At 36.1% G+C, this 23,984-nt stretch overlaps 1 protein-coding gene across 10 annotated transcripts; it reads left to right on the plus strand.

Annotated features, from left to right (window-relative positions):
* The first annotated feature begins 406 nt into the window (after positions 1 to 406).
* On the plus strand, positions 407 to 20,260 carry LOC147394519 (Protein kinase superfamily protein). 10 transcript variants are annotated; one of them, XR_015181345.1, is made up of 16 exons: positions 408 to 890; positions 1,231 to 2,438; positions 2,535 to 2,716; positions 2,810 to 3,027; positions 3,154 to 3,222; positions 3,960 to 4,035; positions 4,199 to 4,355; positions 4,469 to 4,760; positions 5,007 to 5,121; positions 5,260 to 5,423; positions 6,064 to 6,138; positions 6,305 to 6,731; positions 7,082 to 7,156; positions 8,847 to 8,899; positions 9,083 to 9,111; positions 19,977 to 20,260. XR_015181345.1 is itself a non-coding variant. In XM_086453409.1 (12 exons), exons 1-12 carry the CDS (start codon positions 525 to 527, stop codon positions 6,491 to 6,493), a joined length of 3,111 nt encoding a protein of 1,036 aa, XP_086309535.1. In that variant the 5' UTR covers positions 408 to 524; the 3' UTR covers positions 6,494 to 6,877. The 10 variants fall into 10 exon arrangements, 2 of the variants coding, with proteins under 2 accessions (XP_086309536.1, XP_086309535.1); XR_015181344.1 differs by having other exon boundaries at positions 7,082 to 7,148; XR_015181341.1 differs by lacking the exon at positions 19,977 to 20,260 and adding an exon at positions 10,419 to 14,708.
* Positions 20,261 to 23,984: the final 3,724 nt, after the last annotated feature.

The following is a 23,984-nucleotide window of genomic DNA, read 5'->3' on the forward strand; positions in this document are numbered from 1 at the left end:
TAAATAAGCATTTGAAACATGCAAACAATGTATAATATGATTGTAAGGGTAACAAAGACAATTTACCAGTTTCAGCAATGTGTAACAAACATGATTCAGCATCTAAATAAATAACTTTTTCAACACTTAAATTCAGCGCTTATAAGTTTCAGTATTTAAAGTTATTCAGCACTTATATTTTTCAATTTAACAAACAGCACCTAAGTCTCGGACGGACGAGTTTTTCAATACGTTTGAGATATCTCGTTCAAATAATGAGAAAAATGAATGTGGCGTTTTAAATCTCGTCCAAATATTGACTTGTGCGACCGTCTCGTCCATGCCGATTCGGACTATACGTCTCGGTCTGTCGAGTTTTGAAACCATTCGTAATAGATATAACTCGGATATATCTCGCTCAGAGTGACGATAAGATACGAAAACCTGAGACGGGTTGGCAATTGGCACCCTACCCGTTTCTCTTCCTCCTCTGCTCAGAACGAAACCCTAACCCTAACCCTAACCAGAGAATTTCTGCAACAGCCATGGCGGGAGACGAACCAGAAGTACGAAGAAAGCACAATCGATCTCCAGATGATGGAGCCGAAGAGGGATCGAAGCGTCGAAAGCACAGTCGTCATCGCAGCAGCCATCGCCATCATCGTCACCATCGCCATCGCAGCAGCAAACACCATGAATCCAAACACGAAGAAGAAGATCTCGCTCCTGATATTGTTGTCTTAAGCCCTAATTCTAGGTTCAATTATGATAAAGAAGAAGGAGAGATTCTTGAAGAAGAAGATTGCATTATTTCCAATAAAGATTTATTGAAGAAGAGAGTAGATTCTGATGTTGAGTCTGGTGAGATTAAACCTGATGAAGTTGCGGAAAAATTGGATAATCAGAATCCGGTGTGTTTCGCCCCTTTTATTGGTTTGACTTTCTCCTAACTTTTCGATTTTAATCTCTATTTAGTTTGCAAATTGTTTGATGATCTAGTCATGTTTTTGTTGATTTTACTGCAATTTAGCTATTCTTGCTTATTTGAATCCGAAGAGATTTCCAAAAAAACCTTTTTCCTCCTTTTAAGTCTCAATGCTTTATATTTCGAATAGTTTGCATATTGGTTTACTGGGTTTGTAAATTCTTAAGATCTGCTTACATATTTGTGGAATCAATGGGGAAGTACACTTAATCTGGTGATATTAATTTTACTTGTTTAGGAATTTATGGTTTTTTTTCCCTCTGTAGGTGGTTCACGATAATGGATACACCTTTTCTGGTAAAGCTGCAGAAGAGATCGAGCTTAATCTTAGTTTAGTGCCAAAAGATGATGATGGTATAGTGGAGAACTCAGTCGTGGATTCGAGAGACAAAACTGACGATGCGTTTCATGAAAATTCTGATGGGAAGGATGTTAAGAAGATGTATGATGAGGCCGAAGCCGAAGCCAACGTTGCAAGAAATTCTACTGGAACCTTATTCTCAGGTGACAAAGAAGATGGTTTAGGAGAATTTGATGTATTTAGTGCTGAATCAGAATCAGTCAAGTATAGGGAAAAGGAGAGGTGGCATGGTGACTCATCTCACAGAGATAGAACACCAAGTCATGCCAATGGGGACGTTGGCCACAAATCTCGAGAATTGGGTATGAGGACTCAAAGATATGAGTCCCCTCAGAAAGAAACTGAAACAGAAAAGCGTGAAGTAGGCATTTTGAGAAGGCATGATAGGTCGAGATCTCCGTCAACTAAAGAAGATCTTGACCCAAGAAAGCAAAGGAAGTTAGATAGACATGGGGTTAAAACTGATCGATCTAGGGATGTTGAAGAAGGCAATTCAGTGAGACATGAGTCAAGGAGAGCTTTGGAATCCTTGGACATGGAAAAAAGCAGTTTAAAGAATTGGAACAAATCAGTGTCTCCTGAAAGTATGGAGGCACATATCAGGAACAGATCAAGGTCGCGTGATCATGCCAGGGAGAGAAGATCTCGATCTCGAAGTGATTACCAAGACGGAAAAGTTCATTATCATGAATGGGATGTCAAGTCCGATTCACGAGAGAAGGCTCGAAATGAGTCTGATCGTCAACGAGTGGTAAGACAAAGTAGGGAGGGCCGACATGGTAGTAGAGACTCAGTTAGGGATAGGGATAGAGAACGAGAACGAGAACGTAGTAGTAGTTATAGCAGACACAATCCACGTGAGGAAAGGCATGGTAGTCGGGACATTAGAGAGAGGGAGAGGGATAGAGAAAGAGAGAGAAACAGGGATAGGGACAGAGATAGAGATAGAGATAGAGATAGGGAAAGGGGGGATAGGAATAGGGATAGTTACAGGGATTATGGGCGAGCAAAACATGAAGCGGAACATCACCGGGACAGAAGATCGAAAGATCCAGCAAAAGAACACAGTTTTGCAAATGATAATCTTGAAATGGGTCGAGAGAAACTAAAAAGGTACTTATGAAGGATGATTTCGATTTACTTGCAAACTTTTATCACGGTTGCTTGTTTTGAATTTATATTCATTTTTTTTTTAATGTTTGTTTTCAGAGATGAAGATGAACAAGAAGACTACGAAGAAAGGGTTGCACTGAAACTTGCTGAGCAGGAAGAGGAGGATATTGACAGGATTAAGGAGGAGAGCAGAAAACGAAGGGAGGCCATCCTAGCAAAATATAAACAACAACAGCTTCAGAAACATGATGAACCTCGTTCTGAAGATCTAGGAAAAGGTATATTTAAATTATTTTAAGTTTGTTTGTGCCATCTTTTTTATTTTTACACACATTATTTAATTTTGGGCTTGTGCCTTTTCTTGCAATCAGAGGAGAAAGGTTCTGTCACTGTTGACAAGCCAATCGAGCAGTCTTCTACAAAAGATGATTCCAATACGATTCCTGATGGTCTTGAGAGTAGGAATGATGGTTCAGATGTTGATGTTGCCGACCCCTTGTTTTCAGTGAGGAAATCACCTACACAAAATGGATCTCCAGTTTTTGAGAGGACTTCAGGTGTTGGGGGACTTGGTGATGGTTCTCCAAAGGTTAGAAAATCATCTCTCATTTTTTTTTCATATAGTTTACCTTATATTGTTGAGACTAGATCTAATTACTTAAGATAATTCAGAGCCTTTGATTTTACATATGCCTTTTTGATCTATTTTGTGCAGAGCGAGAGATCAACAGATATGTTCTGTGATGACATTTTTGGAGAATCACCTGCTGGAGTTCGTAAAATGGTAAATTTTTGTGATTATGCATACTTATCTTATCTTTCCCATTCAATTGAAGATTCTCTTGTATTTTTTCACTTTCAGATGGTTGTGATCTGACATGTGGAATGAGTTCAACTTTTTTTTATTTTTACATTGTCATGATCATCAACATCAGGATCTATGTCTCATCCCAAGTGTAGGGTATGAACTTGAATCCTATTTCACCAATGAATATGTGCATAGACTAATTCCTTCATATGTTTATCTGGTTATTCCTTTTGACTTCTTCCCCACTCTATTTCTTTAATTTGAGATTTTCTTGTGCCATCAGCTTTCACACGAATCCTTGCAAATTATCTTTTTTATTCTACCTCTCTTATCACTAATCCCCGGTACCAAAAACCCTGTTCCATTTGTCTTCCTTGTTAATAGAGGATCGTGTTTGCTGAAGTTTCTATCCTCTCTCTGGTCAGATTTCGAAGGGATTATGGAAGTAGTTAAATTGCACTGGCTCCACTGGGATCAATCATTTTCTACCATCCATATCCCTAGTATTCCTCTGAATGGGATTTTCAACTCCACATTACTAACATTAAAAAAAAAAAAAAACTCATTATTGCTAAAACGTTGTGATTCTGGTTGTTTTGTATTGGAAATTTTCCGTATATCTGTAACAGTGAAGTCTTACAATTTTCTCAAAAACTTTCGAAATGACATTCACTAATCTGTTGCAGTTTTGCTCACTTCCATTCTTATTGCAGGGGAAAGGGGACGATGGTTTACAAGTTGAAAGGAGTGGCCTTAATGACAATTGGGATGATGCGGAGGGGTACTATAGTAAGTCTTTGATAGATTTCTTACTGAGCACCTATTTATTTTATTCTGGATGAACTTTGCCTTACTTCATTCATTATATCAGATTGGTTCTTTAACATATTCTAATTATTTGATAGATACATTTTTTCCCCTTGCTTTCAGTAATCACATTCTTTACATGTAGGCTATCGATTCGGGGAAGTACTTGATGGTAGATATGAAGTTATTGCAGCTCATGGGAAAGGTGTTTTTTCAACTGTAGTTCGTGCAAGGGATCTCAAGCCTGGGAAGGGGGATCCTGAAGAAGTAGCCATAAAAATCATTCGCAATAATGACACCATGTGAGTCAACAAGGTTCTTTTCTTCTAGGATCCTCTATTTTCCCGATATAGCTTGAATTTTACCTTTTCTGATCATCTAACAAATAACTGTTGATTCCACTTCAATAACAAAGGTACAAGGCAGGTTTGGAAGAGCTGGTCATATTAAAGAAGCTAGTTGGTGCAGATCCAGAGGACAGACGCCACTGTGTTCGTTTTCTCTCTACTTTCAAGTACCGGAATCATCTTTGTTTAGTTTTTGAATCTCTTCATATGAATCTTCGTGAGGTTCTAAAGAAGTTTGGTCGTAATATTGGCCTCAAACTTACTGCTGTGAGGGCATATGCAAAGCAGCTTTTTATTGCGTTGAAGCATCTAAGAAATTGTGGCGTTCTGCACTGTGATATTAAGCCGGATAATATGCTGGTAGGCATTCAGTAGCCTTTCATGGTTAAATTTATTCTCTGTTTGCTGCTTCATTCGAACACTAGATTTATCACATCTTTCTATGCTGGAATAGGTTCTTGTTGTGCCTCATTATTTATGATCTTTGTATCATAATCTTGTTTTTTTAATTGTGTTCATTTAACATGTATATTGACTTCTGATCACCTCATATTGTTTTTTTTTTTTTTTTTTTTGATAAGTAATCACCTCGTATTGTTGGTTCAGGTTAATGAAGCGAAAAATGTGCTAAAACTTTGTGATTTTGGTAATGCAATGTTTGCTGGGAAAAACGAGGTCACACCATACCTGGTGAGCCGCTTTTATCGTGCCCCTGAAATAAGTAAGCCCCATGATTGCCTCACTTCATGTATTTGGAAATATTTTTGTTGGATTTGGATTGATTCTCATTGATTGGACTTCAAAGAAAGGTCTTCATGTTGGACCATATTTTCTATTGACTTGTTTCTTTCTGCTGCAGTACTTGGTTTGACATATGATCATCCTTTGGATATTTGGTCTGTTGGTTGCTGTTTATACGAGCTTTATTCGGGCAAGGTCCTTTTTCCAGGTCCATCAAACAATGACATGCTCCGCCTCCATATGGAATTAAAGGGTCCCTTTCCCAAGAAGATGCTTCGGAAGGTTGGTTTTCTTTTCAATTTTTTTTTAAAATTCTTTTTTGGAGCTTGGGCTTCTCATGGATTGCATGGATTGCAAAGTCATGATTGTCTTCATTATTAGTGGGGTAAATTACACTTTCACCCACTATGGTTTGGCATAATTCTATGTTAACCCCCTAACGTTTTGACAATTGCATTTACCTCCCCTACAGTTATCTAACAGGTTCATTTACCCCCATTCGTCTACTAATCGTCAATGAAACAGTTAAAAAATGATTTTGACATTTTATAAAGACCATTTTTCCCTTCTTAAAATGTTATTCTTTTTTATAAACAAAAATATCGCAGTGAAAAATTGGTTTACTTGTGAATCCTTTGATGAGTTATAATAAAAAAATGATAAAATGAGAGGGTAAAATTGTAATATAACATCTGCATTTTAACACCGTGTGTGAAAGGGGAGGTAAGTGCAATTATCAAAATGTTAGGGGGTCAACATGGAATTATGCAATACCACAGGGGGTCAAGGTGTAATTTACCTTTGTTTTACTTGTGGCCACTCCTGCTTCTAATCCAGTAAATGCTATTATCATGTCATGTTTACATCCTATCATGTTCGTTGCTCATTTTATTTTATTTTTCTCATCTTGCTCTTATTTCAGGGAGCATTTACCGAACAGCATTTTGATCAGGATTTAAATTTTCATGCCACAGAAGAGGATCCAGTTACAAAGAAGGTGAACATTTTTCAACATTCTATTTATCGATTCTATGTAGACAAGTTCACTTTGCCTATAAAAAAAATGTAGATAAGTTCACTTCTAGTTGTTGGAAAATGTATGTGCATGTTGATTCATGTAAATACATGTTAAGTTGATCTAGCCTTCTATTCTGCTTTTGTAGCCCATCAAGAGGTTGCTTCTCAATATTAAGCCAAAAGATATTGGTACCATAGTTTCAAGCTCCCCTGGTGAGGATCCCAAGATGCTCGCCAATTTCAAAGATCTTCTAGAAAAAATATTCGTGTTGGATCCAGAGAAGAGGATGACTGTATCTCAAGCATTGAACCATCCATTCATCACGGGCAAGTGAACAAAGATGCTGATTTTCTGACTCCAGAAATGGAGTTGAGCTAGATACATGTACATTATGATCTAATTTATATTCAATTTCTAATCATTGGGCATTTATCTGTCTTTATCTTCGCTGCACTGGCCCAAGATCACTGGATACAGAGTTATTGGCTTGGATGAAGTGCGAAAAAGATGATGTTTGATTTGGAGAACTCCTACTTGGCGGTTCTTTCAGTGGAATGTGTTCTGTTTCTATTGTAAGACAACTCGCCAGAGGCGTTTTTATCTCTTGTAATCATTCTTGATAATGGGTTTTGTGAAGATTTATAACTTTTATTCTCCCTATGGAATTTCATTTGCTTAAAGTTTTAATATGAAAATTGACTAAAATATTAGAGTTCAACTCTCTTGGAGGCTGTGAAATAGTAATTGTTGCTTGTGAACTTTGAAAAAGACAGTTAGGTGGAGTATTATGTCATTTTTATGTGTGATGCTTATGCCTCGTCACTTTGTTTCTTCATTTCATAATTTCTTCTATGTCCATGTTGTCTTTTCTGTTATCCAAATTGGTTTGACCTTAGAGAATCTAATTCAATCTTTCATTCAGGGTTTCTTCCAGTGCTATGAGGCAACCATTTCGGTGCTTTAGATGCTTAGAAGGCGATCAAAAGAAGGTACCCTGGTGTGTTTATTGGGCAGCTTTCTATGTCACCCTTGAAACTATATGACAATCTTAACTACAAAACTGTAGTTTCCAACTATCTTTAAAATTAATTGCAAGTAGCTTATGAATTAAAATGATCTGGTCTATTAAATCTATGGGCAGCTGAACTTTTTTGCTTCTGCTTTGGCATTGCTTTGTTTTCTGATTTATAAGATTGTTAGATAAAACCATAGAAAAACAAGTTGTGAAGGGAATTTCGGAAATGTTTCATATTACTGTAAATAGATAACACATTTAAATAAAAATATTAATGTTGAAAAAATCTCCGAGAAAGCTTTCTAACATTACTATTTTTTTAAATTAAAAACCAACTTACGGATTACAATTTATGGTATTTTGAAAATCCAAACAAAAACAAACTGCTTTTTAATTTGTGTGTGTGGGTGTTTTGGGGGGGGGGGGGGGGGGTTGAAAGGAGAGTCCTTAGGAACAGGAATGTTTTGGTAAGCATGCCGCTTCTACTCCGGAATCCCACTCTTTTTTTTTTTAATGATTCACTCCTGCTTTTTCTTCTGGTCATAAAATGGTTCAATCTTTAGTTCTTGTACGGCACTCTTTCTTCCAACAAGACCTATTTCCTAGGGCCTCCGCTACTGTGAATCCTTGCAACCCTCTATAATCCATAGCATGGTTGATGGAGGGCATGATGCTAGGGTCTATTCTATGCATGATCATCCATTGTATTTTGTTTCTGCTCAAGTATGAGGATTTCAATGTTGGTATCAGATAGTTCTAACCGTTGGGAATCTTTTATTTCCCAAGGGATTATGGATTTGGCTATCCCACCATATCTCCAAGTGTTCATTGTATTAGGGACAATAGAGACTAGGGTAAAGGGTAAGTCCGTTGAGAGTGGGGTATCATCTTTGATTACAAGAGGAGGGGGTTTGTAGAATAACTGTCAAGTCTTTGGAGATGCCTTATTTTGGCTAAGTACGGCTACAACTTTGGTTGGGATTGTGGCAAGATTTGTTCTCCTTATTAGTGTGGTGTGTGGAGGGTTATATTGAAAGTGAGCTTAGATTTTCAGGAAAAAAATGTATTTTCTTTGTGGTTGGAAAGCGGATATGGTTAGGTTTTGGTCGGGTAGTTGTCATGAGATTCTGTTATTAGAGAGGATTCTTCTATGGTTGTCTCTATTTCTCTTTCTTCCTGGAAAAGTTATCCTATCCAAGATATTATGATTTGGGATGAGAACTTATTATGGAGCTTTAGTTTTAGTAGAAAATTAAATGATTGATGGATTGACCTAATGTTCCATAATAAGTTCCCTTATTTGATTTTCCTTGGATGGTCACCTCGACCTCCTAGTTGCCTCTTGTACATTTTCCTTTATTTTCCTAATATGTTTCAATATATATGTGAAAAAAAAAATGGTTTGGTGTATGGGAGCATCTTTTGAAATTGACCCAACTTTGTGATCTTGTTTTTGTACGGGAGCATCCTTTTATTTAACATAAAAAATAAATAAATAGTATGTATTTTTAAAACTCCACTGAAGCTGTGGTTATAAAATGTCTCCGTCCTGACATGTATTTGGTACACTGCATTATATTAACTACTAAGAAATACTTTCTTTTTATTTACTGTGCTCTTTTTTATCAAATTTTATTACGTCTGATCCTCGCTTTGGTGGTTCTGGGCCAAGGCTTTGCACTGGAGATGGATGGTTGCAGCCCTCGCAGTGAAAGTTTTTTCTTGGTGAGTTATCCCGTTCATCTAACTTCGATTTCATTTTTATCAATGCATAATTTTTTTTACTTTCAGTTCATTTTCAGCGTTCTCTACTTATATTAAAGAGCAATATATTCTTTCTTCAAAATGTGGATATTTATTAACGACTCGTTTCTCTTTTCTTTTTCTTTTTTTCATTTTCTTCTCTAGGTTTTAGTTGCCAACTTGTTGGAGACCCTGTAAGTACTCTCTCACCTTTGAACTTATTAATAATTGGCCATCTTTCCCCTTGCAATTCAGTCATAGCTACTATGTTATATTCCATAGGTCTAGGTTACAATACTCTTACAGCCATATTTTCCTATTGTTGTGTTTGCAAAGTTTGGCATGGAATTGCTCCATTTGGTCCTTTGATTTTAAAAAAATATGGCTTCACGGAGTTGTTTCGTTCCGGTAAATTTTTATTTTTTTCCGAATTTCATCATAGATCTGCTGCTTTCTATGTGTTATTTTAATATTTGTGGAGTACTGATGGGACATGATAAGTAGCACTGTTTTGATAGGGTTACAAGTCCTTGACTTTATGAGCTGACGAAGTTGATGCCTTCACATGATAAAAGTCTCCTTGACCCTCTTAATTCTTATTCACCTTACCTATGTTACCTGGATACTTCAAAATGTGGATACCATGTCAATGGTTTACACAAATCTACGAGTAAGAATAATTATCCTCTTTTTAGTCGCCCTCTTCTATCCCCTCAGCTTTTGAAAATTGCTGCCCAACTGCACCGCAGCCAAGGGTGCTCTCCACCTCTTTCTTTATCGGTTGCTACTTCCAACATTCTTTATCTGCAGACATATATTATGAGTCTATGGATCGGCGAGAGAAGTTTCAAAAGAGGCTAATTTTTTTATGAAGATGATCCTCTCACTGTAAAATTTAGACACGCGAACCCTCTCAAACCCAACATGCTGAGGAGCACATACAGTTTATTCAATACGTTTGGATTTGATACTTACATATCTTAGGTTAAATCTACAACCTTAGAATGACTTGTCCATACCATGGAAACTAATCTCGCAAAATATCAGTTTATTATATCATTCCTAACCACGTGAAAAAGGTAATTGTCATTGAAGCCTTATCCCATTTGGGTTCAGCTCAATGAATCTTGTTCTTCAATTCAATTTCTGTCCAGAGCCACATCATTCCTATCCATGTGAAAAGGTAAGGATGAAAAATCCATCACACCCACCTCTACATGCACGTACGTGCCCATGTGCTCACACATAACATCCATATAAAAGATGATAATGAATAAAAGCAATTATTTTTGAATGAATTCAAATTTTCTTTTTGGAATTAATTAGGAGTTTATTTGGTAAGCTCAGTCAATATTTTTCCAACACATGAGACGACATTGTGTATGGTACAAAAAATTCTTTAAAATTGGAGTGTCCTTTTTTTGCATTGATCAGAATAAGGAACTAAATTGTCACTTGGCAGGAGTCTACTGAATGATTAATAGGAATTTATTTTGGGCAGGAATGATATCCCTGACCATGTTGATCAAATGATGCTGGCAACCAGCATGATCTAGATCTAAAACTTGGTCAACCAATAGAAATATGGTTAATGCCTAAATAGTTTAGAAAAGAGACAGATTTTCTTGTGAGAAAGACTTTTTTAACAGTTAGCTCCCAAGTATATCACACGTCAAAGTTGCTCATTGTCATGCCACACCCTACAATAAGAAGAGTAAGACGAGTAGTTGACATATTACGGAAAGGAAAGTTCATTGAAAGTTTTCTATAGACCCTAGTACTAAATCATACATGCGCTGGATAGCGCCAAAAAGAACCAAATTACATGTTGAGCAGGGTGGCTTTTGTTCTCTTTTGTATTTTATTTTTTGGGAATTTGGTTAATGTTTCTTTTATTTTATTTTATTTATTTATTTACTTTTTGATAAGTAAAGGGTTAGTGGTTAGCAAGGGAAAAGGTGGGTTCAAGGGGATTGGAACCTAGGACATGGGAACAACACTCCATATGTCTTATCAACTTATCTAAGTTTGCATTTCCAGCTCCTCTTTCATTTTGTTATGCATTTAGACTAGTTTTACCCTGTCGGAAAGGACTATTGTTAACAGGTTAATGCCCGAATTTATTTGGATGGGAAATGGTAATGCTAAACAAGTCGGTTGGATGTTGTTGGCAACCAATTCTAGTATGATATTGTGCTGAAACTTGGTCAACTAAAAGAAATATGATTATACCTAAATGGTTTAGAAATAATCTTCTATACACCAATCAAATAGATTTGGATGAGTGTACTTTTTTTGGGCCTGAGCTCGATATGTAGATGGGTGAGCCTGGGCTTGGAGTTTGGAAGTCTGACCCGAATCTGGCCCCCCTCCCTTCCTGTTACAAAAAACCCTTGATTTGTGTGCATAAAACCATTCATCTTAAAAGCTCTTCAACCTCTAATGGTAAATTATTTGTAATGAACTAACCTTAGCTTCATTCCATAATTTGCAACTCGCCTTAATCTCTTGTATAAACTTTTGATTTTTCTATCCCAAATCCGTTCATCATCTGCTTACAAATCAAAATTTTAAAGGTTTGAAGGTTAACGTAGATAGAATGTTGTTACATGTACATCCCGGATGTAGAGTACAGAATTTTAAGTATTTTTTTTAATTAAAAAAACACTAAATTTTCACTGTTGGATTTGAATTTTAAATTTGGGAGTTCATTGATCGTCCATTTTCAAAGCCATTGATCAGGTCAAGTAAAGTTGTTCTTTTGATTTTCTTTTAAATATAATCTAGACCAAGAACTTTAGAGGAATGAAGTGTTATTTGGCTAACTTGGCAGTCCATGTGGGTCCAAAGTTATTGGGTCTTACTCTCACTCCTTTTGAACCTTCAATTTGTATTCATAATTTAATTTAATTTTTTAATTTTATATTTCATAGTTTTTCCACTCATTCATCACTTTTATGAACTTGCTATTTCTTGATTCCCAACATTTAGCTTCATAAAACATAACAAATGGCATCTTGTTAGCTTGATTTATCTTAGAAGTACCGATCAAAATTTTTTTTTTGTCTTAGAAGTAACTGAATGAAATTAGATCCTACTTGGATTTATTGATTGCAAGTGTTACTTGCTTCTCTCCATAAGAATCAGCAGTCATATTTATGGGTACAATTTGTTATGTTACTATGATTGTTTTGGATTATTAGATGTCACATATGGGTAGCTGGGAACACATATTTTCAATTAGGAACTCAAGACTCTTGAATGTGTATGTTTGTGATATTCGACATTGTAGTCAAGGTGTTTTTTGGGTATCTACCGGTCATGGTCCACCTCTTTCATCTCCAGTTTTAATCTTCTAAAAGTATATTTTGAACAAAATTAATACATTTTGAAAATTCTTTCTTTGATAATTCTGTCTCTGGTACTTAACTTCTACTAGAACTGGATTAATTGTCACTACAAATAGTAACAATTTCTTGTAGAAATACTTGGAATGTGGTAACAAAAGCTTGATAGTGCTCTTTTCTTGTCAAGTTGTCTTTAAATGGTTCTGAAACCTTTGATACTGTCTGATACCAAGAAAATGAATGTTGAGATATGTCTGGGATATTTCCCTTTTTCATAGACTTCTGATTGGGTTCATAAAAATGAGTGCAACTGCTTACTCAAGAAAGTTGCTACTTGCTTCAGATCAGCTAAACAAGGGGATAAGATGTTGTATGTGTGTGTTCTTGAAGGATTTTAGAATGTCGAGTATTGGATTTTTTTTACGGTTGGGGGGAGAGAAAGAATAGTGGATTTCCAAAGATCTGAGTACGTTCTTTTTATTGGTTTGAAGTTGGTGGCTGTGTCAGTTGGTTTCCATATGGGACTCTTGCCAGCCTCTTATCCAGGGCTTCCTTTGAAGGTGACTTACAAGGGAGTAGGGATCCTGCGATTGAGACAGTGGGGAGGAGGCTCATCTCTTGGAAGGCTAAGTACTAGTCTGAAGGTGGGAAGTAGAACTTTGATTAAAAGTACTCTAGCCAACATCCCAAATTATTTCTTGTCCCTGTTCTCATTGCTAAGAAGCGTGGAGGGCAGATTAGATAAGTTTGTATCGTGATTTTTTCTGGCATGACAAGGATGGGAAGCTCAAGTTTCACATGGTGTGTTGGCCTAAGATTTTTCCCTCTACGAGTCATCGTAGGTGGGGGCTTGGAAGATTTTGGTTGATAAATTCAGCTTTGTTGGGTAAATGGCTATGGAGCTTTGGCGATAAGGATCAAAGTCTTTGGAGAAAGATTATAGTAAAAGTTTGGTATCTAGGAGTTGGGGTGGGAGAGTGGGGCAGCTACGGCTTGTGGCCTTTGGAAGGGGATTTTGAAGAGACTTCTGGTGTTTCTTAAGAGAGTTAAATTCAAGGTAGGGAATGGGCATGGAGTTCGGTTTTGGGAGGATAGGTGGTGTGGGGACATCTCTTTCAAGGATCAGTTTCATGATCTTTTTGAATTGTCTTGCTAGAAGGGACAAGTTATCTCTGCTTTCTTGAACACGGAAGGGATTGGGTCTTTGGATTCAGAGCACCTTTTAATGACTTGGAGATGGCTAGCATGAGCAGATTGATTCGGGGGATTGAGGCTACCACTTTCCACTCAGAGACAACAGACTGGTGAATTTGGGAAGGATCTAAGAACGGTCAATTTACGGTTCCCTCTATATATATGGCTAGTTTCTCAGATTCTGGTCAGTCTATCTACAATTCTCTTGTTGGGGTCGGAATGTTCCTTCAAAGATGTCAGTTTTCGTTTGGGCAGCTTCTTTGGGAAGGTCACCAACCTTGGGATCAGATTATTAGAAGATGATTTCCTTCTCCTAACTTTTATTGTTTGTGTAGAAAGGACAAGGAAACGTCGGATCACATTCTATTACACTACTCTTTGGTTCGTTCTGTTTGGTTGTATTTTCTAGCGCTCTTTGGCATGGAGGGGTGTTTTCCTATGTCTGTTTGACTGTTGTTTCAGTCTTGGCTATTTTGGGGTCCTCCTTTTAGGAGGTCAAAGCGTATTCTCTGAAGTCTCTTGCCTTCGCAGTCTGCTAGTGTCTTTGAAGGAAAGAAATATCCGTGTTTTTGAAGATCTTGAACACTCCATCCAAGATCTAATCTTCTCAATTTTAGGTTTGCTCTTCTTTTGAGTAAAGTTGTTCAAGTAGTTTAAGGGTGTTTTCTTTGAGGATATTCTTGTTGGATGAGTTTTGGTTAGTGCCAACATAATTTACTTCATGGAAGCTCCTTCTTGATTGTAGGTGGTCACCTCAACCTCCCAGTTTTCTCTAATGAATTATTTTTACCCATAAAAAAAATGGTTTGGGTTCTCAAGATGAAGTATTGGGTCTGTAGAATTGATCACAATGAGATACTTAAAGTTCTCAATATACTACTCTAGATTAGTCCCAATATTTGGGCTTTTGTAAATGGTCTCCTTATTTCTAGACACCTTTAATGGAATGCAATTCATTTCATACCGTCTGTTGTTCGACTCAAAGCTACTAACTTAATGAGTTGCCGTCTGACGTGTTTGTCTCTTATGAGTCAAAGCTACTAATGTATGCGACAACACTTAGTGATGGTGGATAAGTAGGTATTCAGGTGGAACTCGTGGGTGAAGCCCACTATTCTTAGTCAAAGCTACATCAATAACAATTTATAAATAATATATACTTGAACAGATCTCATTGTAAAAAAGTTTGCGATATTCACCCTGTTGTATTTCTTTTGATAGAAATGCAAGGAAAAAAAAAAAAAAAACAACACTAAGCTTAAAAATCAGGAAGCATTGTATAGGTAGGATACCACACTGGTAGTCGTTTCTTAGATTCTTATTCTTTTTCTTAATCCATTTCTCATGCCAATTGTACAGCAAGGCTTGCATCTGGGCATATTTATCATTAGTCTTTCCTAGGCTTGCCACTCATCTGAATAACATTCATTCTACTCACTTAACACTGTGCCACTCGTCTGAATAACATTCATTCTACACATTTAACACTGCTATATAAAATGTAGCTTATCTTGATGGGTGTTTCTTTCAAGATTGCTACAAGAAAAAAATGGAAAACAACTACACAACAAAACAGACGCCACTTACCTCTATGCAAACACAAGAGCCTATCCATAAAAGGAAAATCCTAAAATTTTTTATTGAGCTTGGACAACAAGGATTTAGAGCTTTTAAGACTGAATAAGTATCATAGACCAAATTCTGCTTTCCTCCAAGGTCATCTTATTCCTCTCTTTCTGGAGACATCAAAACTGCTAACAGTATCGTTCTCTGCATAATCTCACCTCTAGAAACAAATGTTGGGTTTTGCCAAGTTTGGAAAAGGGATAGCAGAGGTTGATGAAGAGTTAAGTGAATACATGAAAGGTTCAAAAAATGTGTTCGAATTTCATAGGCAAGTTCACAATGACCGAGGAGAGGTGGTTGATGGTTTCAACACTAGATTTGAGCCAAAAACTAATATTATTATCCTACTACTGATAAGGTGATCAATTGTCAATATTTAATCCAAAGCAGCAAACCAATTAAAAAATTGGGAGTTTCTCAAATAGTCTAGAAGGGAATAGAAGGATATTACTTGGGAGGACGCATCTGATCCCTCCATGCTCACCTGTCCATGTCTGATGTTTAGGCCTCACCATCCTGCATCAATGTCCCTGGGAAAATAGTGGCACCAGAGTTGCATTAAATAAGGCTAAACTATCAAGTTCACAATCATCAAGGTGAAAAGATTCATGACATGATCTTGTCAACAATGCAGATTTACCTTACCAACTATGAAATCCACTTCCATATTGAATTCAACCAATCCATTATGAATCTCTCTTCAAACCGCAACACTCATAAGACATTAACACATGGTCCCACCCAAAGATACAATGTAAGGTAGCATGTGAGATTTCGCATTTCTTGGGATGTTTGGCTGCTTCCTTTATTTGTCCGTGTCTTGTTTGAGTCATGGTTACCTATTGGTTTCACGTTCTCAGGCTCCAAAGGCTTCTTTGGGCCTCTTATTTTACTATTGTAAGGTCTTCAAAGAGTTCAATGGAGTATTTTTTGAAGACTCGGACCGTAGATGGGAGAGGTTTTGTTGCCTTCAAGTTGGCTAGTCTCTCTTGTAATTGGAATCTCATTTGGTCGGCCATCTTGTTCACTCTTTACTTTATTGTCAATAAAATTCGAATTATCAAAAAGATAAAAAGTGACAGTGACATTGATTCTCAATTATTCTCTACTGGATGCCTCATTCTTGCTAAGGTGACCTAGTCTTGGGTTTTGATCTTCACTCCAACTGGTACATATCCATGGAATTTTTCTCCTCTGACAATGGAGATTCAAAAACTTTTTCGTACACCAACTACTTGGACCTTATTTTTGAAATATTGGCAGCTACTACCTCATAATAGCACAAGAGGCATCTTAGGAACCAATGCAGGCTAAAAGAAACACAAGTGTATCTAGTGTTTACAGATGCTCAGGTGTGAGGTTAATTGTTTGGTTGGCTAGTGCCTTTGAGTCGTAAGGTGTTAGGCTAATGTCTTTGGGATATTTAAGTAAATGAATAATTAATATAAATAAGAAGAAAAAAAAGATGAAAAATTTCTTACTGCAAAAATTGCACTATATATATTTATCATAGTTTTATTACTTTGAAAGCTCACCAGTTGACTCGATGAGTGATATTAAAATATTTAATTACTTAACATGCCCTTTTCTTCAACCTTTGGCTATATGCTTTTGACATTTTTTTCTAAAACTAGTCATCTTCATCCTAGCCCCCTCTTCAAGCTTAAGATCCATCTCATTCAACCTTCACATCTTACGAACAAGACAAGATTTTTGGGTAGGTAGAAGAGAGATTTGGGATAAAAGGGTTTTCTTTAAGAGGTTGAATTCGATAGATTGAAGATGAGGTTCAATAGGTTCATGAGATTCAAGATGATAGTTCTTTAATCAAGGTTTTTCTTCTAGATGTTGAAGACGGTAGATTGAAGATGAACTTGAACATGTTTTGAGAGCTTGAAGACAATGGGTTTTGAGTAGAAAACTAATGGCTTTCTTTAGGAGGTGGAAGCCATGGATTGAAATCAAGTGTGAACAGGTAAAAGTACTTGAAGATGATGTATTTTGAGGGAGAAAAATCAAGGGTTTTGAAAATAATGTTTTTGACTTGACTCAATGTATGGCTGAGTTTTGAGTTGACTTGCCTGAGTTTTCATATTGACTATGTATACTGTAATTTCTTTTTTACAATTTTTGTTGTTGAAGAAATTATGCAAAACTAATGGTAGTTGCAAGGTTGTAGCAAAGAAAAAGAGAAGGCAACGTAGCAGGAAAAATACCGGAAAAAACAAAACGAATTTGTATGCGTACGATATTCTTATGCCATTTCCCAAAGCCTTGGGGCATTTTTGTGTGCCTTATCTTGTGGCACCTTGAGACAATAGGCCTCATGCAACTTTGAAAGCTTCAATTATATTTCCTTTTTTATTTATAGGATGGAAACATTGATTGTATCATATCCATAGATTGGAGGTGGGATACCATAGACCAACCCTCCGCCGCTACAAAACCTTTTGAGTTTTCTTTTTTCAATAACTGTAGATTTAAATCTCCCAGTAGCCTCAACTATGATATCAAACAAGAAAAGATAGGGAGTCACCTTATCTCAGTCCTCTTGCCACTCTTTATACTTTGATGGACAACTTTCTCCAGAATGAGAAAGGATATTGAGGATACACTTTTCATACTGTACTTCCATGCACCAGCAAATCCATTGTCCTCATATATTCTGAAAAAGCACAACTAACATGATCATAGTTGTTCTTCAAATCAACCTTGTGGACAGGTTTTGGTTTGCTTGATCGAATCCTATAATTAATATATTCGTTCTCCGTTATAACTCAATCTAATGTATGCCCACCCCTAGCAAAAGTTTCTTGCTCACTATTAATAATAGAAGGTAAGACTTTTGAATTCTAGAGGGGAACATTGATTGGTGTTCACATTCTCAACAACATTCTCCAATTCTCGTTCTCAATCTGCTTGGGATCTAAAATTGATCCTACTCGAGATGTTAACTATGGACAGAAATTAAAGTGGAATATATGTGCCTTTTAGCTTAAGCTTTGAGAGTTGCTAAGGAAATCCATTGGAGTTGTGTGGATGAATATGCATTCTCCATGTCAGCTGAGAGTAACATCAATTTCTAGTGGAATTTGTAGAATCTAAACCCTTGTTGATGATTAATCGTCTAGCATGTTGGTGGCTCTAAGATATGTTTTGGGATTTGAGTGAGGGATTCCCATTGTCACGTCTCTCCTGTCCTGAGAGTAATTGACCACATAGGACATGCAAATACTTCCTTTTAGGGATATTATATCACTCATCCCATGTGTCCTTGGAAGCGAAATTTATTTTAAGCATTTGTCCTTTAAATGGATAAATTTAATTTTGCACCTAACTGCACCACCCATGGAACTTTGAGGAACATGTCTTGATATGTGTTGCCTTATCATATTAGTCTATGTTCCATTTCTCGATTCTAGGTGCCTTGGACATGGCTTCTAACAAAACCAAGAAATTTGGTTGTAGGAAACAAGTTCGGGAGACATAGGGGGCATGGGGGTTGATGGGAAGATAATGTAGGATGATGTGGGGTTCCTCGACTGTTATGATCATCATTATGAGACTCCTTAAACATGGATTGGCATCCTGAGCATGGACTATTGAGTTTGTTGTCACACTCTTCCATGGCAGGAAAATCTTAGTTAACCCTAAGAAAAGGGAGCTTCATATATTATCTAAAGGTACTAAAATAACTACCTCTTCTCCTTACAAAAGTTTACATGTCAAATCCTGAACCTCTAGTCATTCCCAACCACGACAACATGACCCAATCATGGATAAACATTGACAGTGGGAACTCCTCATTTGCACTCAACTTGATATTGTTGTCATATTCCTAATTTCCGAGCAACAACAAAGGGGAGCCTCCATTCCCTTCCCTAGTGGAAATACATTATCAAAGATGATCAAAGACTTAAAAACTCCTTACATGGGGGATTGCATACCCAATACAAAAGCTGTCAATTCTATTAGTTATTAGGTTCACTCGGTTTGAATTCGGTTTTGTAGGTCATGGTTAACCTTTTAATTGATAAAGTTAACAAGCATTACACTGTCATTTATTCTGATCTGTTCTGGTTTAATGTAGATCCCGAATAAGCTATCCACATAGGCATGTGCATTGTTTCTTTGACAGTGAATTTCTTCAATCTCGTTAGTTTTCATTTATTAGTGTGGCGTGTTTGAAATTTCTATACCTTGATTTCTTTAAGACATGGAACTATCCTACCCTTATTACTTTTTATTTATACTTGATGATGTCTGTTAACATTATTACATTACATCATTGAAGTGAATTAGGGTCCACCATTATCTTTAGTTCATTAATGATACAATTTGGGAAAGCAATAAGATAGTCATGAAATCCAGTGTTGCATAAGATAGATTAATGCAAAAATAACAATAATGCTACTCAAGACTTGGAAGAGATGGCATGGATTAAAGTGCCATGGTATGTGCTAATGACCTCAGACCTGAGATCAAAACCTCAACTTCACACTTGCATCTGTTGCTTCCATCAACAGTTCTGGTTTCAGAAACTCTTCAGAATCTGAAGGGTAATGAGAAATGTGTGCAAGACCGTTCAATTGAGCTTCAATGCACGGTTATTCTCATCTGGGGTTTGGATCCCCATTACTAAAAAATCTGGTTTAGTGCAAGACACCGACATGAATTGCAGATTCCCCATTATCTTGACTGCTAGAAGGTTAGAAATTATCACTTTTACCAGGATTGATCGTCAGTTTTTTGTACACATATTCCTTCATTACCACTGGTGTGCCTTCAGGAATAAAATGCTGCACAATCGATGTGGACAGGTAAGTTTATTGCTCTAGCACTAGTAATATTGTATGCTAGGTCCATAATTCTGATTCTTCGTTTATTGTCAGACGCAATATAATGCTTCACAGATTCTCTCTTTCAAACAAGGTTGACGTGCTGTTGTTCCATTTTGGATAAATGTGAAAACGTTGTGCACATTTCCAGGTTTCTGTTTTGTACTCTGAATTTTGGATTGAACTGGGGGTTCTACCCCCACTTCCATGGATTGAAGTTGAAATTATTATAAGAATCACAGAATACTCTTCCCATGAACCCTTCAAACCTTTTTTTAAGTTTCAGCCAAACAATGGATGGGGTTTAAAAAATTTCAAGAACCCAATATGCTTCATCATCTTGGATTATGCTCCTAGCACAAAAGTTTAATTTAATTCTTTGTATATGGAAGATTTCGGGAGATACTATTACCACACCAACTTCTGATAATGCCACCCCAACTCTGCATTACTTTGGTGCTTTACATAAGAATTGGTGTGGCATTAGCAAAAGTTGGTGTGACAATATCAGCAGTCAAATTTTTTATTTTTGATGCTGAGAATGATCTTTTGGTGGTCCTATGCACAAGCAGTTTATGTTGAAACCAATTTTATTATGAAACAATAATGGAGTAAATTAGATTTCATAATTAAGAAAATTAAAAGTAATAATCTCACTAGTTAGAGGTGTTAAGTGAAGAAAAGGAGAAAATGATAGGAAGGAGTATTCAGAGTGGACCAAAATTTTGATTTCTTCAGTATTTGTAACCAGTCGAGTAAGGGCCTGTGTATATGTGGGGAATGATTTTTCATGGAAAAAGAAATTTTCAGCTGTAGAGATCATATCCATCTCTAGGGAAAATGGTTTCATGCTAACGATTTCAATTCTTTACTAAATAGGGACAATTTGTTTAGAGAGTTGCTATTGCCACCCCAACTTTTACTTATTACACCAAAAATTTAAATTATATATCACAACCAAATTAAAGATTAAAGCACACCATTCAAAGATTACAAATATTTGTCTCAAATTGTTAATCAACATTACCAAACATCAGAACACAATTCAAACAATTTGTACAATTAGGATTAAGCTTATGCAAAATCCAAAACCTAAAAATAGAAATCTAACAAAAAAAAAATAATAGGGAGCTATTGTTGGCACCGAACTTTATTTTTATGCCCCAAGTCATTTCTATATTTCATTTTTAATTGAGGTGTGATAAGTAAAAGTTGGGTTGCCAATAGCATCTTTCATTGTTTATTGGTTCAGAGTTTGCCAGTTCACTTGATTTGCTTAGATATAGCTAGCCTCATTGGCATCAAAGATAGATTCTTGCAAACCGTTTTAACTTTTTCTACTAATGTATTGCTAATTGCTATTAACCGTTTTAACTTCTTTGCTAATTGCTATACTATTCTAATTTACCATATAATCCTTTTTTTATATATAAGAATTCATGTTGTACTAATGTATTGGAAAAGAATATATTGAAAAATCTTAAAATTAATTTTTAACGTGATATTTCATTTGGATTTAGGCAGATATAGTGATGGGTCCATAACCAACTCGGATCAATGGGAATCAAAGCATGCTTGATTCTATTTTTTTGTTTTGTTTTTGAAATTTAGATCTACTCCGAAGGTCCAAACCTGCTAAATTCAAATTTTAGCTCACTCGGATTTTGTATAAAATCGGACACATCTGGTGTTGTAGCTCAAGTGTTGCTTAATTCACATCCCTTTACACTCAACAATAAGAATGTGAGCTGTTTGGGTTCATGGGAAGGGGTGAAAGTGTTTCATTCCATGAGCAGTGGCTAGCAGTTTATGGCACAGCTATGCACAGATGGAAGCGATGTAATTTTTAGGCCCACTAATTTTATAGGTGGATCTGATGGTGAACATACATACAAGCACTCAATTTGATTCACGACACAACTATTAGATTTATGATTTTTCATGATTGTTTCCTAGTTGAGTCGTGATTTTTTTTACGCCCCCTCTAACATATGCTTCTTGACGTGGCATGGGCTAGAATAACAGATCTTTTTCCTCGTGATACACAGTTTCACATCCCCATAAATATGTGCAAGTTGTAATCCCAAGGAAAAAGATCTATGAGTTTAGCTCCTGCCACGTAAGGGAGCAAAAGTCATTATTCTTCCTATTAAGTATGTGATCAGTGTTTGGTTCTCAATTTTCACACCTAAATGTCATGGATCAAACTATCTTATATAGGTGTAAGAAAGAGATGATCTTGATAATGGATTTATCTGTGTTGGTCAACAAGTCACTTTAACAGGGAATTGAAGGCTTTTTGGCAAGTGGGCTTGTTTTCATAGGGGGAGTTGCTTCATGAGAGTGAAATCTAATTATTGAGGAAACATAATTACTAAACTAAAATTAATTTAAGTCTTAAAGTCTAAACCACCCATAACCTCTTTCTCGATTCCTTCTGAGTTTCCCTAAGTGGTTCTATCTGACATTGTGAAAGACATAAGAAATGTAATACACACGGAATAAGCAAGCAAGGAAATGCAATTTTCGCACTAACTTATTATTTATTTTGATGATGAAAGGCATTGCGAGTGAAAGTGTGTGTAAAAGGGACACTCAAGCTTGTATTATTCGATTAAGGGTCTCTCTCTTTCTTTCTTTATTTATTTGATCATATTTTTATTGACACGAAATAAGCAAAGCAATCAAATGCAATTTTTTCACTATCTATCATATTATTATTTTGATGATAAAAGGCATTGTGAGTGAAAGTGTGTGTAAAAGGGACACTCAAGCTTGTATTATTTGACTAAGGGTCTCTCTCTCTTTCTTGATGTGATCATATTTTTTTCTACTTAAACCATCTATATAATAAGATACAATAGTGGGGCCCCACTTCCTTTATTCTCCGTAAAGAGGGGTTTAGATTTAATATTAGGAGCACGTTCGGCACCCTACTATGTAACCTACATGTTTTGTCCTACATGGATTAGAAGTTTTGAAATTAGCTGATTTTTGGAGAGGATGATCTCTATGGTGGAAAGACCATCCTCACCAAAAATCAGCTCATTCCGAAACTTCTAACCCCATCAAAAATAATTTACGAAAAATGAATGGTACACGATTCTTCAACTTGTAAATATGGGGTTAGAAGTTTCAGAATGGACTGATTTTTAGTGAGGATGATCTTCTCACCATAGAGATCATCCTCACTAAAAATCAGCCCATTATCCAAAACTTCTAACCCATGTAGGACAAAACACGTATGGCAAAACGTAAGGCAAATAGTAGGGTCCTGAACATTTTCCTTAGTATTATTACAAATCTCGAGGATAATTATTTATTTTCTTTCCATTCTCTTCCAAGATTACCCTTCTAACTTAATAACTTTTTTCTCTTGTACCTCTTTTTCAATAATGCTTCTCCAACTTTTTATTTTTACCAGTAAACCTATTTTTAATGAGTTCATCTAAAGACAGTTCTTTGGTATCATCATCCAAAGACCTTACCAACTAAGCTAGTCGGCACCTGCACTCCATCTTTATTGTTTTTTTTCCTTTTCTACTCCATCTAATTGGGTATACGTTAAGAGTGTCAATGGGTAACCCAATTTCTTGATGTATTAGAAACCGACTAGTCAGTTTCGGGTGTACCATATTGGACCCGATCTTTTTGGGTCCGGTTATGTGTAGCTATTTGAGGAGACCAATAAGAATCAGTCTCATTCGGGTACCCAACTTGTAAATTTATTTTACTTATAATGAAATTAGTAATTTAATTAAGTACTAATAAAGAAGTATCTTGAAGTCAATGTACATGAAATAAAATTAAATATAAAGAAAATATGAAGTGTTTAATTTTTACCTTTTTTCAACATAACGTCTATTCATATATTACACAATTTCAACAACAAATAAATGGCCCTTTCCATAATCATCTAGATTTTATTTCCAAAAGTTTGATTTTCTTAAAGAATTTATTGTTAATTTTAACTTCCAGTTGAGAAATTACAAGTTAAAGTATTACATTTATAAATGAAATTTTATTTTATCAAATAGTTTTTTTTTTTTCTCATTCGAAAAA

The sequence above is a fragment of the Akebia trifoliata genome, chromosome 9, assembly GCF_017979445.1.
Source record: "Akebia trifoliata isolate Shusen 1 chromosome 9, ASM1797944v1, whole genome shotgun sequence".
Lineage (NCBI taxonomy): Eukaryota > Viridiplantae > Streptophyta > Magnoliopsida > Ranunculales > Lardizabalaceae > Akebia > Akebia trifoliata.

What these genes read in the sequence shown, in the direction of transcription:
- LOC147394519 (XM_086453409.1), top strand. Translation starts at nt 525, where the DNA reads ATGGCGGGAGACGAACCAGAAGTACGAAGAAAGCACAATCGATCTCCA. An exon ending in AATTGGATAATCAGAATCCG is followed by an intron (nt 891 to 1,230) that starts GTGTGTTTCGCC and finishes TTCCCTCTGTAG; the next exon opens with GTGGTTCACGATAATGGATA. An exon ending in AGGATCCAGTTACAAAGAAG is followed by an intron (nt 6,139 to 6,304) that starts GTGAACATTTTT and finishes CTGCTTTTGTAG; the next exon opens with CCCATCAAGAGGTTGCTTCT.